This window comes from Vicugna pacos, chromosome 27, assembly GCF_048564905.1.
Source record: "Vicugna pacos chromosome 27, VicPac4, whole genome shotgun sequence".
NCBI classification, from domain to species: domain Eukaryota; kingdom Metazoa; phylum Chordata; class Mammalia; order Artiodactyla; family Camelidae; genus Vicugna; species Vicugna pacos.
Window position 1 is genome coordinate 24072637 of NC_133013.1, and position 19422 is coordinate 24092058.

The 19422-nt window shown below is 34.8% G+C and overlaps 1 protein-coding gene across 4 annotated transcripts in view; it reads right to left on the reverse strand.

Moving 5' to 3' along the window:
- SCAPER (S-phase cyclin A associated protein in the ER) overlaps positions 1–19422 on the reverse strand; it is a 269359-nt gene that overhangs the window by 226482 nt on the left and 23455 nt on the right. For all 4 annotated transcript variants that reach the window (XM_031691717.2, XM_072950937.1, XM_072950939.1 and 1 more), the window contains exons 3-6: positions 19107–19224; positions 17397–17467; positions 9974–10171; positions 3760–3860 (exon numbers count right to left, since the gene is read on the reverse strand). In XM_031691717.2, coding sequence (XP_031547577.2) covers positions 3760–3860; positions 9974–10171; positions 17397–17467; positions 19107–19224 — 488 coding nt within the window. The remainder of the gene's footprint in view (positions 1–3759; positions 3861–9973; positions 10172–17396; positions 17468–19106; positions 19225–19422) is intronic.

The following is a 19422-nucleotide window of genomic DNA, read 5'->3' on the forward strand; positions in this document are numbered from 1 at the left end:
CAAAAGGCCGGGGGTGGGGGAGGAGGCGGGGGAGCAGGGGAAGGAATCTAATCTTTTCTCTTGGTTATTAGTGGGTGAGAATCTAAGCAGGTCACAATTTTCCCTTGGAGCACTATTTACCAGAAAGTTACCATGTTACCACTTAGTAATCCCAGATGATGCATGGTCCAGGATCTTCCACCCACTGCAGCACAGCAACATAACCCTAATTATCTAAAAAGGGTTATGGAGTTACAAAGACATGAGATAAACTTAAAAGCCTCCACATACCCAGCTAAAAACACATTAAAAAGGCAATGATACTAACTCCGTCTACTTTGTCTGGTGCCCTTGGACAGCTGTGTGTGTAGAACAGGGATCAAGATAAAAAGACAGTGGTGAGGGGTAAAATGAAGAATACACAGGAAAATATGAATTCTTCTTTGTCTACCTCCTAATCACCCATGAGAGTGTGATCATAAAGGTCATAAAGAAAAGCTAACTACTCCTTCTCCGTCACTGGCCCCACAACCAATCAGCTGACGGGATGCACACTTCACTAAAATGTTTTTCTCAAGCAACATCTTCTCTATCCCTGTGTCTCAATCAAACCTCCAAAACTCCCCACAATCTCCTTGCCTCAATCTAGTGATTGTGATTTTTCCTCTCGTTAAAAAGTGAGATTTATTGTTAGAAAACAAGAAGATTCAGATAGATGACTATCCAAATAAAGTATAAAGCTTCTGACAATTTATTGCCAAATCACTTTTCAGAAAGGTTGTAAAAATTATATTTCCATCAGATAAAAAATTCCCATTTCCGTTTACCTTGTCAACAGTTGGTATCTTGTTTTAAAAATTTCACTGGATTGTGAAGGAGACAGTATTACCTGCAAAGTCTAAAATATTTACTATATGGCAGTTTAGAGAAAAAGTTTGCTGACTCCTGCTCTAGAGTTTCAGCCTTTGACAAGTTCTTTCTCCTACAAGGATTTCAATAAAAGTGTTTAATTGAAAAAAAATTTATTGGCAAAGTAGTATGTTTTTATTTTTTAAATTATATACATTTATGATCATTGTAAGTGAGGCTGAATCTTTTTACCAGCCATTTGAATTTCTTCTTTTGGGATTCGTACATTAGGATCTATTGCCCATTTTGTCCACTGGGATTTGCACCATTTTCTAACTGATTTGAAATCCTTTTCTACTATTACTACTATAGCTACAAATCTTTGATAAATGAAATTTCACTTATGTAAATAACACTTTTCAATTTTTATGAAAGAAGGCATATTTTCTTCCTATTAAATCAAATCTATTGACATCTTCTTTTGTGGTTTCTGCCTTTGTCTTACGAAGTCCTTTCACACAACAAATATATATAAATATTCATCTAATTTTCTTCTGTAAATATGTGCAACGTCAGTTTTTACATTTAAATCTCAAGTCTAGGTGAAATGAATTTTGATGCATGATTTGAGTAATGAAAGACGGATAATGCCATCTACAGGAAATTTAAGGTTGCTTTCTGTATTTGGGAGCTACCTTAGGAGACAGAGAAGAGAAATGCTGATAAGTAGTTAAGGTAAAAGAGTTGCCTCAGGTATATTTTTGAACCATGATGCCAAGACAGGGATGGCCATTAAGCTTGGACTTCGCCTCAGAATCTTTCTCAATATAATCTTCAACACAGCCTCTATTAGCGTGGAGTTTGCAAGCAAGAAAAAAAATCTAGTTAGCTTTTTAAATGCGCTGATGGTTATATTACAGGCCCTTTTTGAACACAAGAAACAGAAACTCAATAAAGTTAAATTAAAAGAAGAAGAAAATAAAGATTTAGTTTAAGGATATAAACTGTACAAGGTCAAGGACATCCAAGGTGGGGAAAAAAACTAGAATCAGGGCTCAGGGGGATTAGGCTTGGAAGAGACAAGTTTTAAGGCAACACTCTTAAACTCTCAAAGACCATAAGATTTTTCTCCTTTCTGCCTCTCTCTGTACCTCTATTCCATTTTCTTTGAACCTGCTTTTCTTTGCTTATCTTCACAAGGGCAAAATGGTCACCAATTGCAAATCAACATGATGATCTCTTACCTCGGTTCAATCCAATGAAGGAATGTACCCCACCACACACACAACCTGATCTAATCATCTATTACCAAGCGGTAAGGGTGAAACTGCTTGGTACAAAGACAACTTGGCTTGACCTACCAATGGTTAAGATATTCAACACATCATGGATTCCTTGAATTTGACTTCCTGGGAATGAAGATTTCCTGCATTTGTCTCTTGGGATTTCTTAACTCTCTTGGTCTCCCCACAGGGCTGATACACTAGGACGGGGTAAAAGATGTGTTCTGTAAAGGATGGTTCCACTCACTGAGATTGAATCAAGGTTAAATTCAAGGGAAAGAGGCAGCTGAGGCCTGTTTTCTCTGGGTAAAAAGGCATCACTGTAGCCACACAGACTGACCCAGTTCACAAGGCTCAGGTTTCACTTAGAAGTCCAAAATAAATAATAAATTTTTCTTTCGTTTTTGTACATAACTAAAATAATACTAAGTCCAGTTGGATTACCTATTTCCAGACCATCTCAACTCTCTCTACTGCATTTACTCTAGTCTGAGTAGCCATCATCTATGAACTATACTGCTCAACCATCCCACACTGTACCAAAAAGATTTTTTTAAAACACAAATCTGATGTTGTTTCCTTGCTTAGAAACCTTTATGGCTCAAAATAAAGTCTAAAGTTTTTATCATGCCTACAGAGCCCTGCATAATTGGGTCTCCGTCTACCTCTCCAGGCTCATCTCATGCTACCCTTCCCCTGTCCTCTTCACCCCAGCCCTGCTAAACTCTAAATTCCTTGACTAGACTGCGCTCTCGTTCACCTCCAGGGTATCACATATACCATCCCCTCCACTTAGGATTACTCTTTTTCTTCTCTCCTCTCTCCTTCGCTTCTTGGCATTTCTGACTCACTTAAATATAACCTCCCTGGGGAAGCCCTCCTAGATTTTACTGGTTGATGATGCCTTTGCTTATACTCCCAAAGTATACTACATTTCTTTTTAATGATACTTTGTACACTGGTAAGTATTTAGCTTCAGTGTTTCCTGCAATTGCACTCTACACTTCATTGGGCGGGGACGGTGTCTGTTTTCTTCACCACAACAGTCCCAGATCCTGGCACACAGCACTCAGATGTTGTGTGTTCATTTCAAATGAAGGTTTCTAAAATAGCTCTGATCTCTCATTATTTCCCTAACTGCATCAATTTTCCTCACTGCCTACTACATGAAGAAGAAATATTACACCTCTCCCTACATTATGTTCACATCACACACGCTCTGCCCTCCTACAGCTGTCTTTATTCCTTCATCTGAAAGGCCAGTCACTTGTTAAAATCCATCACATCCTTTAAACACTTATGCACCCTCCATGAAATCTTTCCTGATCTATCCCCCAAAAGAGATATGACCCTGTCCTTCTCTGAACACCTATAATATTTTCTCATAGTAATAAGTTCTATTTTAGCCCACCTTAGACTACAAATTCATGAAAGTGGTAAAGGTATCGTATTCTGCAATTAAATTTCTACACTGGATAAAAGTGCCTTGTACAGGATAAATATTTGTTACTTAACTGAATGAGAAATACAGCTCCCAACTTTTATAATTTTATGTTTCAAGGTAAATTGAGGTCAAGGTCATTGTCAATTTCAATAATTGCTTTCAAATCTGTTGGCTGCTATAAATATAAAGACCAGAATTCATTACCTGCTTTGAGCATCTGTCTTCTCTAGCTTTTCCTGAAGTTGAATCCAGTCAATCAATGCTTTAAAATCTCTTACATAGTTATCGAGCATCATTAGCACCTCCTAATTAAAAACAAACAACAAACATTAAATTCCATTCTGAAACTAAAGAGTCTAAAGAAAAAATTTTAGAGTAAAAGACTTAGGAATTAATGATTTTTACATTATACTCCTTGTTGAGGAAGCAGCAAAACCTACTGACCTAGTTTTCTAGGTTTTGTTTTATTTTTCACTCTCACGGTTTGGTAAGAAATTAGTGAAGCTGACAGTCTAAAGACCAAGAGATGGTAGATACTCCCTCTCAAGACTTCTCAACTGACCATTCTTTTAAACTTTTTTATTGTTAAGCCAGAAAGTGCACAAAACATAAACGTACAGCTAAATTATTTCAAAGCAAAGACCCATCAACTACCTGCCCTTGTCCTGGAATCAGCCATTTCTGTAAGCAGCTCTGGTTCCTTTATTGGAAAATGGTATCTTGACCAAGATTAGGTATTTAATGTGCTCACTGCCATTGGTGTGTCAATTCTAGGTGCTCAAGTAGACAGTAGAAATCTATACGTACACACACACCTGCACCGATTTCTATATCCAGGTATGTGTAGGTATTTAAGAAACCCATGAGTTCATATTGATGCTTCCAAATTCCAACCAGTCACCTAGAGTTCATTCTAAACTTGCCCCTTTCCATATCTGTAAATCCTTTCTCTGAAGAAGAGAACCCTTCCTCCTTTTATCTTCAAAATATGACTTATTTTCTTAATATCTTTTATGCAACCAATCCAAACCTGCCAGCCACTTCTAATACATATTTTAATGTATTTTTAATGTATAAATTTAAAAACTTGTATTATTAAAGTCTTGTAGGACCTGTAGTAATGTTACCTCTTTCATCCCTGATAGCAGTGTTGGTAGTAATGTTACCTTTTTCATCACTGATATTGATTATATTCATAGCTTTCTTTTCTTGATTAGCCGTAACAACAGCTTCTGACTTTGATGATCTTCTCTGATGTATGACAGTTCTATTTTATTAATTTCTGCTCTTTTCTTTATCATTTTCTTCCTTCTGATTTCTTTGGGTTTAGTTCACTTTTTTCCTCTACTTTCCTGAGCTAGATACTTAGATCACTCGCTTTCAGCCTTTATTTCATTTCAAATATATGCATTTTGTCAATATAAAGTTTCCTTCAAGCATGACTTAGGCTCCAGCTCACATATATTGTTTTGTTATCATTCAGTTCAAAATATTTTCTAATTTCTATTAATTTCTTCGTTGACAATGGATTATTTAGAAATGTTTTGCTGTGGCTTCCCTCTTAGGATTTCTATCTTTTCCTGGATCATGCCCCTATAATTCTTCCCTGCTGAAGAATTCTTCACTCTCCTAAGCTTTCTGTAGATCTGTTATTTATCACCTAGCTCTTCTATTTGTCCTCAGAGAGACAGTAGGCCTGAATTTTCTATTCCATCTCAGTGAAGCCCCTCAACCAAACATTTTCACCACTGATTCTGATAAAGATATACAAGGTATGTTCATCCAATTTACAGATGAAATAAACTTACAGGAGACAACAGAATTCAAAAAATAAATAAATCTGCACTGTTCAAAATGATAATCACTTGAGTGTAAAACCACAGGTGACTGAGATCTACTCCATTGCTCTGAAAGAGGAACTGATCTCAAGCTTAACTATGTGTAGATATTGGTTAATTGGCCAAAGATTTCATTTAAAAGGGTAAGACAAAGAACTTTAAAGTTTATTCACTTTACCAGTATTATACCATTTCTCATCTTACTGAAAAGACCATACAGACATATCAGTCTCATACATACGGCCAAGGTACATGAAAAGATGCTCAATATTGCTAATAGAGAAATGCTACTCAAAATCACAATGAGGTATCACTTCACACCAGTCAGAATGGCCATCATTAAGAAGTCCACAAATGATAAATCCTGGAGAGGGTGTGGAGAAAAAGAGAACCCTCCTATATTGTCAGTGGGTATGTAATTAGGTCTAGCCACTAAGGAAAACAGTATGGAGATGTCCTAAAAAATTAAAAATAGAGTTACTATATGATCTAGCAATCTCATTCCAGGGCACATATCCAGAGAAAACTCCAATTCGAAGATACATGCACTTCAATGTTCATACCAGCATTATTGATAATAGCCAATGCATGGAAACAACCTAAATGTCCATCAACAGGTGACTGGATAAAGAAATTATGGTGTATACACACACACACACACACACACACACACACACACACACACACACACACACAATAGAATAGTACTCAGCCACAAAAAAGAATGAAATAATGCCATTTGTAACAATAGGGATGGATCTAGAGATTATCTTACTTGATGTCAAGTCAAGTAAGTCAGACAGATAAAGACAAATATCACATGATATCACTTATATGTGGAATCTAAAAAATGAGACAAACTTATTTACAAAACAGCAAAGTCCTATGGTATAGCACAAGGAACTATATTCAATACTGTGTAATAACCTACAATGAAAAAGATCATGAATATATGTTTACAACTGAAACACTATTCTGTACACCAGAAACTAACACAACATTGTAAATCAACTATAGTTTAATAAAAAAAAAAAGATACACCAGTCTCACTTGACTTTATTATAAAATGCAACTTTTCAATATCCCCAGAAGATAACTATCAGAAAATGCCAACCAGCTATAAAAATGCTAATTTGTTTTATAAATACATTACTTTCCTATAACAAAATCTTAGACTGACATTTTAGTATCAATGGCAGTCAAAGACCTTGAAAACACTTTTTACTTATGTTTTAAAAAATACAAGTACACTGTGGAAACCAGACCCAAGACTAGTAATAAATATACGCCAAATTATTCATAAATGAAATACAGCATCAACTTCACTTTAGTCACAAAAGTTATATTCTATTTTAAGACTCTTCTGAACAGAGAAGTATTGTTGATTTTCTTTCAAAGGTAATCTTTAGTGATAAATCACTGGTAATAAAAGTCTTCTATAATCAGGAAAAGGAAAAAATTTTAAATTTAGTTGGCTTCCTTTTCTCAATTCTACTAATATAATTCAAATTGTTTAATTAAATTCATTCAACTTAAATCACCTACTTTAGGGCACAGAAATATTTGATTCAGAATAATTTATCTCAGAAGTTTTCTACTGATCTCTATTTTTGCTGAAAAAAAGAAGAAACCCTCTAAAAGGCAAGAATATATGCAGCTAGACTTCTGATACAAGCTGGCACAAAGTACATTTGGTGGCTTAAACAACCTATTTTAAGGAACGTTTAGCTCCACGTTATCAGAAATGATCAGAGTGGTACCATGCAGTTGTAATCTGAGTCATGTTTTACTAACAAGAGAATACAAACAAGACAAGCAGCTGGAGCAGCCTCATAGTCGCTGATGCACATCTTTCTCCTTACAGCTATGAAGGCCATTTTGTCAAGCAGAATGAAACAGAACAAAAGTGGCTCTGAAAGTAATGTTATAGGTATTCAGATAACTACATATAGATGTACAGCTAAAATTACCAATTAGTTTACCAATTGGCTGCAACGGATTCGATTGGTTTGTAACTAATTCTAGTTACTGGCGCACAGAGCAGGATGGTTGGCGCCATCCCTTTGTGCTCCTGACACACAATACTAGTGCACAGGCCCTTGGGCCCAGGACATCAATACAGCCCTCCAATTCAGCTTCAGGAATGAGCACAGCAGTGCACCTCTGAGGTGATGAAGGCGTAGAAACAAGCATCACATGAGAAGTCAGTGATAAAGGGAATCTTATGAAAGAAAGAGCTTTACAGAAAGTGAAACAAGTTTTAAAAGACATTATTTTTTTAAGAATAGCTAATCTATTTTTTAAAAAGCTACTAATGAAATAAACAGCTCAAAAGAGAAATCATCTGAAAGCAAAATGGCAAGTAAACCACTTTCAAAACTATCTAATAATATCATTCACAGTTATCTTCAATCCTTTATCATTCACTTCTTTCAAATATCTCCCCTTAATTTTTAATATAAGCAATCTGGAAAAAGAATACATAATATATTAAACAAATGAAAATTTATAAATGAAAATCTGCTAATAGAAACCATTCTCTTAAAATTTAATCCTTACCAGAATCTTTTGGATACATAAAATTTGCAGTTGCCTGGGTAGTGATAGAAATATTTTACTGCAGGGGCTAATTTTTCCTTTAACTCATTTGCAAGTTTGCTTGAATAGATGCTTTTCTCTTACAGTATTTCCAATTATGAAAACTGAGCAAAATCCTGATACCGAAGCCAGACAGAGACACTACAAGAAAACTACAGATCAGTATCACTTATAAACACTGATGCAAAAATCCTCAAAAAATACTAGCAAACAATTAAGCAGCATACTAAAAGGAATAAACATCATGACCAAGTGAAATTTTTTCCTGGAATGCAAAGATAGTTCAAAATGTAAAAATCAATCAGTGTAATATACTGTGCCAACAAAATGAAGGTAAAAAACCACATGATCGTCTCGATTGAAGTAGAAAAAATATGACAAAAATCAGCACTTTTCATGATTAAAAAAAAAAAACCACTGAACAAACTAGGAGTAAAAGCAAATTACTGAAACATAACAAAATCCCCATATGAAAAATGCACAGCAAACATCATACCCAATGGTGAAAGACTGCTTTTCCTCTAAGAACAGTAACGAGGCTAGGATGTTTCACAACTTTTTTTCAACAAAGTACTAGAAGTTTGAGCCAAAGTAATTAGGCAAGAAAAAGAAACAAAGATACTCAAATTGGAAGGAAGAAGTAAAATTATCTCTGGTTGCAGATATCATAATCTTTTAAGTAGAAAACACTAAAGAATCCACCAAAAAAATTTAAAATAATACATGAATAAGCAAAGTAGCAGAATACAAAGTCAACACGCAAAAGTCACTTGCATGTTTAATATACTGACAATGAAGAACACAAAAAGAAATGCAGAAACAATGCCATTTGCAACATCACCAAAAAGAATTAAAATATTTAGGAATTAACCAAGAAGGTGAAATACTTGTATAATAAAAACATCACTAAAAGAAATTAAAGACATAAATGAAAACATCCCATCTTCATATAATGGAAGACTTAGCATTATTAAAATATCAATACTACTCCCAAAGCAATGTACAGACTCAATGCAATCCGTATCAAAATCCCAAGTTTGCAGAAATAGAAAAACCCATACTAAAATTCATATGGAATCTCAAAGGACCCTAAATACTCAAAACAATCTTGAAAAAGACCAACAAAGCTGGCAGACTAACACCTCCCAATTTCAAAACCTATTACACAGCTAGCATAATCAAAACAATGTGGTACTGACATAATTACAGACATAGACATGAATGGAATAGAATCTAGAAATAAATCGTCACATATATGGTCAAAGGCCCATATGCTTGTTTTATATAAGAAACTATAACCCAAAATTAACTCCAATAGAGTTTTATATCACAACATGTTGATTCATTAAACCCCAACAATATGATGTTGCTTAAAAGTATTTCTCTTAAAACATAAAAAGTTTTACATGCTTATAGTAACAATATTAATTGTGACAACCAAAGCATAAGCACAGGATTGTTTATGGTTAGCCATCAATCTCACTTTTCCCTGATCAGAGTGAATTAGGAAAGTGATAAGTAACTCCATGAAACCAAAGAATGTGAAAATCTCACTAGTGCTACCTACAATACCAATGGGGAATGGAGATAAGTTTTTTTTTTAAATAAATTGTTTGTGTATGTATACTCATTGCTGTAATTTCTTGCCTAGGACTAGGTATCAAGACAACTGTCTACCAAATCTTGCACAGAATGTAGAAGTACATAATTAAGTAATGCAAACAACAAGGGTACTCTTGAAAAATCAAAGCAAAGCAAAGCCTGAAGCACTCACAGAAGCAAAAGAGTGAAACAGTGGTTGCAGGGGATAGGGGTCAGAGGGTACAAACTTTCAGTTGTAAGATGGATAAGTTCTGACAATACAGTGTATAGCATGGAAACTACAGTTAACACTAAAGTATTGCATATTGAGGTAAATTATCGAGTCAAAAATGGGAGAAACTGGCTTCAAATGGATTACAGAGCCTTAAAGCAAACCTTACCTTACATTCCACCACACTCTGATCTGATTCACAAGTCACATAGATTTCGTCTACTGCCCGGCGAAGATTGTCAAAAAGAAATGCCCAGTATCGCGCTCTTAGATCAACTTTCCGAGGGTGCCTTGTCTTAGTGGGGCTTTTATCAAAGTGTTTGTCTCCAGTTGTAGATGATGTTATTTTACAGTCTACTGTACTGTTCTGGTGAAATAAAACAAAACATGAAAAAATATTTCTTATAAGCCTCCAGGGACTAGATTTTTGTATAAAGACCATTTTCAACATAAATACTTAAAAACATGACATTCTTCTTTTCAGCTTATATCACACTGAATTCATCAAAACAAAGCTGCTCATTGTAACTAAAAGTGGCAGGTTTGTAAGGTCAGTTACATATTTTATTGAAGATTAGGATGATTTTAATGGTGAACAGACCCTTAATCAAAAAGGAGCTCTAAAGTGGCTCCTGATTTACTAGAATACCTGTATGGCACATTTACATACATTAACAAATAATTAATATCAATTTCAACATTTTGAAATCGCTTGAATATATTCTTTTCATTTAGAAATGACATGGTTATATTCAGTTACTTAATTTTATCTTAAACCATTTTTTCCACTAAAAGTCAAAATTATTGTGTAAATACAGAACAATTTACTAGAAGAGAATATCGATGAATTGAACCAAGCACCAGCTACAGAGCAGACTCACCAAATAACATTACTGCTGTGCTCAGATGATCCTCCGCTGCACAGGCAGACTTTGAAAACGTAAGATTATATTCTGTAGTCTTACAGACTGTACCACAGAATCATTCCCTCACAAACATGAGCATGTAGTTTACACAGAGACCTAATTTCCAAACGCAAACCTGAAGCTTCTCACCAGGAGTACAAAGGAGTTGCTTATCTCTCTGTGGCTACTTAAACTGATAAATAAATACTAACCTTGTGCTACAGGTTAGAGCAACAAACAGTCCAAAGTTTCTCTGGGTTGTTTTGTATGTATGTATATCATTCCTGTTAGCCTGTTTGGTTTTTTTCTTTTTCATAAAAGAGCTCCAGAGTGAAGAAAATCCAAAATAGAAGCTAATAATCTCCCTGTTCTATTTTAGGCATTGGCCTTCAATGTAACAGTGATTCCTATACTTCAAAAAAATTTTTATGGTCAATATTTAGTTTATATAGAATCTTCACTACCAAAAGGCAAGCAAACAAAACATACACACAAAGACACACACTTAGGAGGCTGAGATGGAGCTGCTCATCCTTCTTCCACAGTCCCCCATACAGACTAAGGTTGCCAGACTTCGCAAATATTTTATCTGACAGCCCTAGTCCAGGCCCAAATTCTTAACACTCAAGTAATAAAATTTAAAGTAATCGTCAACAACCCACAAAACCTTTGCCTCAACTGCTCTCTAAGTACTTTCCAGCCCTAATAGTAAATGATTTAATTATGATGGCAAATATCCCCTTACACAAATTTTAAGGTATGTATTATTAGCTCTACTTTACAGCTTAGAAAACTGAGACTTAGAGGCTGATCTGTCCAGGATCACAGAGCCACAGGACACTATCTTCCAGTCAGAGCTCTGCAAGTAAACCACTGACTCCCCACTACACAGCACCTCAAGGCCCTGAACCAACAGCCCTTCACCAGATATCCCAGACCACCGAATTTCCCTTCTTATACACCATCTGAAGTTAAAATTAACTTGAGGTTTCCTCAACTATACCTCCTTCCCTAACTTTTTCTACATTGAACAGCAAAGCACTAGTAGCTTCCTGTGAATTCAGACACTAATCTTACAAAATTCTCAAAAATACTTTTACTCATCTTCACCCATGTATGTGTTTATGCTATTATGCATCCATATGTATAGGACTCAAATACTTTAAACATCCTTTCTTAAAATGTAGAAAACTGCTTTCAGCTTAACATGTTTCTATTCTTCGTAACTGCTCTATGTGAGGTTTTTAACTAAGAAAGACTCTCCAGAAAGGCAGAAATTACAGCTGGGTAATTTCATCAAAAAGGCAATGAACTATGCAAATTTGGCATTTAAGTTTAACAAAAATAGTAACACTTTATGTTTGCAAGTTTGTTTATATTTTATGAAGAGCTTTTGAAAATATAGTATCTATTAATTTAATCATCACAACAAACTGTAAGGACAAATATTGTTATTCCTGTTTTGTAGATGACAAAACTAAGGCTCAGGAAGGTTGAATTTCTTGTCCAATTGTTCCAGCACCATGTGTTGAAAAGACTATCTCTGCTCCATTGTATCGCCTTTGCTCCTTTGTCAAACATTAGTTGATTAATTACGTGGCTCTGTTTCTAAGCTAAGAGGCAGGGTAGGTAGCTAGACTGCAAGGAAGTAATTATGGCAGCCAAACCACAGGTAGATTTCAGGAAAGTGTGGACATATGGAGGATGAGGGGCAGTGAAAGGAGGGCAGGATCAGTAAACTATAGATTGCATGGGGTTGAAGAATTATTAGAGTCACGTGATCAGAGAGAGTAAAGCGGAAAGAGAGGTTACAGGTAGAAGGGAATGCCTGAGACTGAGATCTTGGAGGGAGAGAAGCTATTAGTAAAAACAAGAGTCTAACCAGAGGAATGAGTAGAAGACAAAACTGCTGGAGGAGAGAAATGCAAGAAATCGAGAGGACAGCAGTAATGGTGGAGAGCACACAGTGAGCCTGAAAATTGTACCTTCAGGGAGTAAGGAGAAGTGACCTGGAAGTCTGTAGGTGACTACAACAAGAAGGTGGAGTAGGTGGTACAAACTGATGGCATGTCCTTCAAATCTGGGGAGTTTTAGGAAATGGGAGGGAGAACTGCCTGAAATGCCAGGAGGAGCAAGCAGGAATCCACCTTCAGGATCAGAGGTAGGAGTGCTGTGGGGAAAAAGCTACTACTACTTAAAAAGACTGTGGAGGAAGCAGTATCTCCACACGTGAGCTGGGACTTAGCCAGAACAAGAAGGTAAAGGGAGTGTTCAGAGAAAACAGGAACACAGAAGATTTTGTTGATGGTGAACCTTGTTCTAGAGGGTAAAGTTGCAGGATTCCACAAGTAATCCAGAGGCATCTCCCTTATCACTACTGAGATGGAGCATCTTTTCACAGGTTTACAGGCTACTCATGTTTCCCCCATTTTCTACTGAGTTGTCTTTTTTCTGATTAATTCTAGCTCTTTATAAATTCTTAATGTATGGTATCTTCTCCCAGTCAGTTTCATCTTTAACTTTGCTTAACAGAGTTTTTTTAGTATAAAAATTATTTGAAAATATCCTTGTATTTGATTTGTAATTTAATTGTATTACAGTCAGAGAACATGCTGTGTCTGACTTCTACCCTCTTGCCTGACTTCTGTTTACTGAGGCTTCTTTATAACCCAGGATGTGATCAATTTTTGCATATGCTTTGTATATACTATTTGAGTGCCAATAAATACATGCACATATACATACACACATACATTTAAATGAGATCAAGTGTAATTGTATCTTAATTCTACAGCCTTACTATTTTCTCCTGCTTGATCAGTTTCTGAGTAAAGGATATTGATTACCACCATGATCATAATGCACTTTATATTTTCCCCTTGTAATTCTGTTAGCTTGGGCTTTAAATATTTCAAGTCTGTGCTGTTGGGTACCTAAAAGTTTTGTACTTTTATACTTCTTGGATGATTATTCTTTTACCATTATATAATTTCCATCTTTCTGCTTTCAATGCTTTTTATGCTGAATTCTATCTAATTTGATATGAATATTGCTATTCTAGCGTCAGAATACATCTAGAATATCAAGTACCTGCCTGAAGTTTTTTCTTTCTCTTTGTTTCAAATCTTTCCTTTTAAATGTCTCTTACAATCAGCATATAGCTCAAATAAAAAAAAAATTCAATCATTAACTTTTAAGAGCTGAATTTAATCAGTTTACATGTATTATGTTTGCTGAAATATTTATACTTAGTATCTACCACTATCTTTCATGTTTTCACTTACTATGATTTTTCTTCTTTTTTTCATTTTCTTGCCTTCTATTTAAGTTGAAAAGCTTTGGTTTATTCACTTCCTCTTTTCCTCTATTTGGAAATCATGGCCATTTGTTTTATTCTTTTAGTAGCCAGCCTTTAACAAAGACTTCTTCCAAAATAAGACAAGGATTTTATCACGTCCACTCCCCACCAAACTCCCTACAATCCATTTTCTATGTTAATACTGTCTAAGATTCAAGCTTCACTTTTCTAAATTTAATTGTGTGAGTATTATTTTTAAAAATCTATCAACAGTTAATGAGATTTACTAACATATTTTACAAATACCTTTTTATCAAGCTCCTTCCTCCCGGTTACCTTTTCTTCTTGCTGAAGTATGTCTTTAATAGCTCCTTCATTAAGGGTCTGTAGGTGGCAGACCATTAGCCTTTGTTATCTGAAAATGGCTTCATTTCACTCTCGCACTTGAATAATCATTTGGGCACAGAATTCTGGCTTAAAGTTATTTTGCCTTATAACTTTGAAGATACTGCTCCACTGTTATCTTGTTCAAAACAAGGCTATTAATGTTATTCCTCTGTGGTTTTGTTTACTTTCTGATGTTTTAAGAGTTTTACTCTTACCCTTAACACTCTGCAGATTCTCTAGAGTGTATCTAGGTATGAGTCTATTTTTATTTATCCTGATCAGCTTCACAGTTATGCTCTGAATCTCCTGAAAACTCAAAGGAAAATGCTCAACATTATCCCTTCAAATATTACAGGCCCACCATTTATTCTCTATTTCAAAAGTTCTAAAAGACATGTTAGAATTTCTCAATTTTAATTTCTTTATTTCCCATCTCTTTAGTTCTCAGAGCTACATTCTAAATCCTCCTAAGTAGTGTCTTCCAATTCACAAATTCTCTCTTTAACTAATCTCTTTGTCCATTTTATCATTTATTCTTACTAACTGCAGGTTTTTTTTTTACATTTTTTTATTGATTCATAATCATTTTACAGTGTTGTGTCAAATTCCAGTGTTCAGCATGTTCAGCACAATTTTTCAGTCATTCATGGACATATACACACTCATTGTCACATTTTTTTCTCTGTGATTTATCATAACATTTTGTGTATATTTCCCTGTGCTATATAGTGTAATCTTGTTTATCTATTCTACAATTTTGAAATCCCAGTCTATCCCTTCCCACCCTCTACCCCCCCATAACCACAAGTCTGTATTCTCTGTCCATGAGTCTATTTCTGTCCTGTATTTATGCTTTGTTTTTGTTTGTTTTTGTTTTTTAGATTCCACATATGAGCGATCTCATATGGTATTTTTCTTTCTCTTTCTGGCTTACTTCACTTAGAATGACATTCTCTAGGATCATCCATGTTGCTGCAAATGGCATTATGTTGTCGGGTTTTGTGGCTGAGTAGTATTCCATTGTATAAATATACCACATCTTCTTTATCCAGTCACCTGTTGATGGACATTTAGGTTGTTTCCATGTTTTGGCTATTGTAAATAGTGCTGCTATGAACATTGGGGTGCAGGTGTCATCCTGAAGTAGATTTTCTTCTGGGTACAAGCCCAGGAGTGGGATTCCTGGGTCATATGGTAAGTCTATTCCTAGTCTTTTGAGGAATCTCCACACTGTTTTCCATAGTGGCTGCACCAAACTGCATTCCCACCAGCAGTGTAGGAGGGTTCCCCTTTCTCCACAGCCTCTCCAGCATTTGTCATTTTTGGATTTTTGAATGACGGCCATTCTGACTGGTGTGAGGTGATACCTCATTGTAGTTTTGATTTGCATTTCTCTGATAATTAGCGATATTGAACATTTTTTCATGTGCTTTTTGATCATTTGTATGTCTTCCTTGGAGAGTTGCTTGTTTAGGTCTTCTGCCCATTTTTGGATTGGGTTGTTTATTTTTTTCCTTATTGAGTCGTATGAGCTGCTTATATATTTTGGAGATCAAGCCTTTGTCGGTTTCACTTGCAAAAATTTTCTCCCATTCCGTAGGTTTTCTTCTTGTTTTATTTCTGGTTTCCTTTGCTGTGCAGAAGCTTGTAAGTTTCATTAGGTCCCATTTGTTTATTCTTGCTTTTATTTCTTCTAGGAGAAAATTTTTGAAATGTATGTCAGATAATGTTTTGCCTATGTTTTCCTCTAGGAGGTTTATTGTATCTTGTCTTATGTTTAAGTCTTTAATCCATTTTGAGTTGATTTTTGTATATGGTGTAAGGGTGTGTTCTAGCTTCATTGTTTTACATGCTGCTGTCCAGTTTTCCCAACACCATTTGCTGAAGAGACTGTCTTTATTCCATTGTATATTCTTGCCTCCTTTGTCGAAGATGAGTTGACCAAAGGTTTGTGGGTTCATTTCTGGGCTCTCTATTCTGTTCCATTGGTCCGTATTTCTGTTTTGGTACCAATACCATGCTGTCTTGATGACTGTAGCTCTATAGTATTGTCTGAAGTCTGGGAGAGTTATTCCTCCAGCCTCTTTCTTTCTCTTCAGTAATGCTTTGGCAATTCTAGGTCTTTGATGGATCTGTTTCTCCACTACAATCAGGGCATTTCCGCCTCTCTTTTTCCTTAGGACTTATCTAGTAAGCTTGCATCCTCAACTCTGCTTAACTATGAATATATGTATTCTGACCCACGGGGATTTTTATTTTAGTTTTGAAAATCCTTTGTCTCTTTAATTTTTTAAAAATATTGTATCGTTGATGCCTCTGTGTGTGAGAAGGGGATATTTTATGAACTCACAATGTCATCTTGATTAGAAGTCCATGTTTTCCCAGTGTGTAGTTTTTGGTTTACATAATAGATACTGGCATACTTAATAACATCAAACTAAAGTGATATATATGAAAATTTCAGAGAAAATATAGATTACAAAGCTAACTATAATTATGCTAATATATTTTTTAAAAATAAGGTAGGCTTATGCTCTCTAAAATTTTAGTAGAGCTATTTGAAAAATTTTATTGTTGAAATATCTTTATTATCCCACAGCCAAAAAGCATCATTTTACCAAGAAAGTAAATCATAGAAGAACTCACAAATATGGAATGTGTAGCAGAGGAGTTAAAAGCATCACCTGTAGAAACTGATGGCATGAGTTCAAGCTTTGGCTGGGTTACTTATTAGTAAGTTACATAACCTCTATCTCAGTATCCTCATTTGTAAATGAAGGTAAAAATAATGCCTACATCAAAGGGTTCTTATAAAAAGCAAATAAATTAGTATCTGCATTTAATACAAGCTAGGCACATAATACTATATACACGTTTGTTAAATAAAGAATGTTACATTAAATTTTTACATGAAGATAAAATATACAATATTCAAATCCTGAAAAATCAGATTTTATAATTGAAATTAAAAGCCAAAAAGTAAAAAGCTGTATCTCCTGTACCTGTTTTGTAGTCTTATGAGTGCCTTGAATTGCCCTCTTTGATTTTCCACCAGTTTGACATTTAGATTTTCCTTCAAGGCAAAAAAAGATAAATATATAGATCAACAAATAGGTAATATAAAACTGAACTATGCAAATCATCCAGGCATACTAACACATAATCTCCTTCCAGAGATCACAGAACAGTATTACCTATACATGGTCAACATGAACTAAAGATGTAATAAAAAACAAATTTCCAAGGTCCCAGAGACTGCTTTTATTGACAGGCTTTCTGAGAACAAATTTTTGACAAATTTAATTTCCCCTCTATTTAACAGTTTTTGTGATTCAAAACAACTGCCCTCTAAAAACACCCAGGAAGACTGACAAAGAAAAGCTGCCGAGGGAGGACTGGTCCAAGCAGATACTTTAAAATACTATAATGCCTCTACAGTTAAAACAATACGGCACTCATACATGAATTAGATAAACAAATATGTGGAAGAGAATATAAGTTCATATGAAAATTCAATCTACAATAAAGGTGGCATCTCAAATAACTGAGGCAAAGATAGACTTTGTAGTAAGTGATTCAGGGGCAACTTGTTACCCATATGGAAAAGGATAAAATTAGATGTATACGTCACACTATATGTAAGAATAAACTACATATGGATCAGAGTTAAAATGTAAAAATATAAAATAAAATAAATAAAAAATAAAATTTTAAATAAAATTAAAATCGAAAAAACTAAAAAAAATGTAAACATAAAATAACAATAAAACTTGGGCAAATTCTTGTATAGCTTGAAACATCCCACTGTGTAAGGATATTCTCAGCGAATAAGACCATGTCAAGAGGAAACAGGAGCCAGCTTAACAGGGCAACAATTAGATAACTCTAGAAAAATTTAAGCATCAAAACAGGAGTAAGGGATTATAACTTATCAAATAAGAAGCCATGAGTCCATAAAAGCTTTAAAAAATACATATATTCAGACATAAATTCAAAGAGGAATAGGGAAAGCTCTTCCTCGTATCAGAATGTTAATAAACACAGAATGAACAACGAAATTAGCACGTCACCATTCTGTAACCACCAGAGCAGTAACTTATTAAATTCAGAATTATCAATTATCAAAAATCCAATGTGAGGAATACTCTACAAGCCCTCAGAAAATTTCAAAGTAGGATGGACTTCTTCGGCACACTCCCACCTCCTGCTTTCTGCATCCCTATTCAGCCTTCTAGATCCCCAGGATCTAGGCAGTGCTCACAGCGCTCCCCGCCATCAAAATGAAGAGACTGAAGAGAAAAGATACGTTTCCTAGTTCAAATAATAATCATGAGAACTAAAGAAATATACTTACCTTTTCTCATGCAAATCATTACATTAAATTGTACCTAATCATGGTAAATACACTGAATTTGTTAAACACTGTTTATTTTTATAAGAATTTAATAAAAGAAAAAAAATCTAAATCTTTAATAAGTTTTAAAAAACTAATCTGTGAGTCATAATAACACCCCAATTTCATTCCTATGTGAAGTAGTGAAACTAACAATAACATTTTCATTTGTGTAAAAAAGCAATTGAAAACTATTTCTTACTTAATACATACTAATTTGCCCAAGAGTTCTAATTATAAACAATTTTCTGTCTAACTGTTCAAGACTAAATACATTCTTCTAATCTACAACAAAAATGAAACTTTTCTTAATACACACCATCATCATCTTTGCTTTCCAGCGGAACACTCCAAGCTATCAGGTTTCTTGCTGTACGACCCTCCTCTGCAACTATTCTCCTTACTTTGTCGTGACTGTTGGAGCGCTGGAATGAAGCCTAAGCACAGAAAAGAGAAAATTTACTAGTTTATGGAATTAGTCAACATATAAAATTGGCAGGAAAATTCATTATTTCTCTTACTTTCTCAGAAAGGGAACACTTCTAACTAATTTTGGATTGGAAAGGTGGTTACATAGAAAAAAGAGTAAGTCACAGGTCTTTAAGTTCTAAAAAAAACTGAATTTCACAACTTTA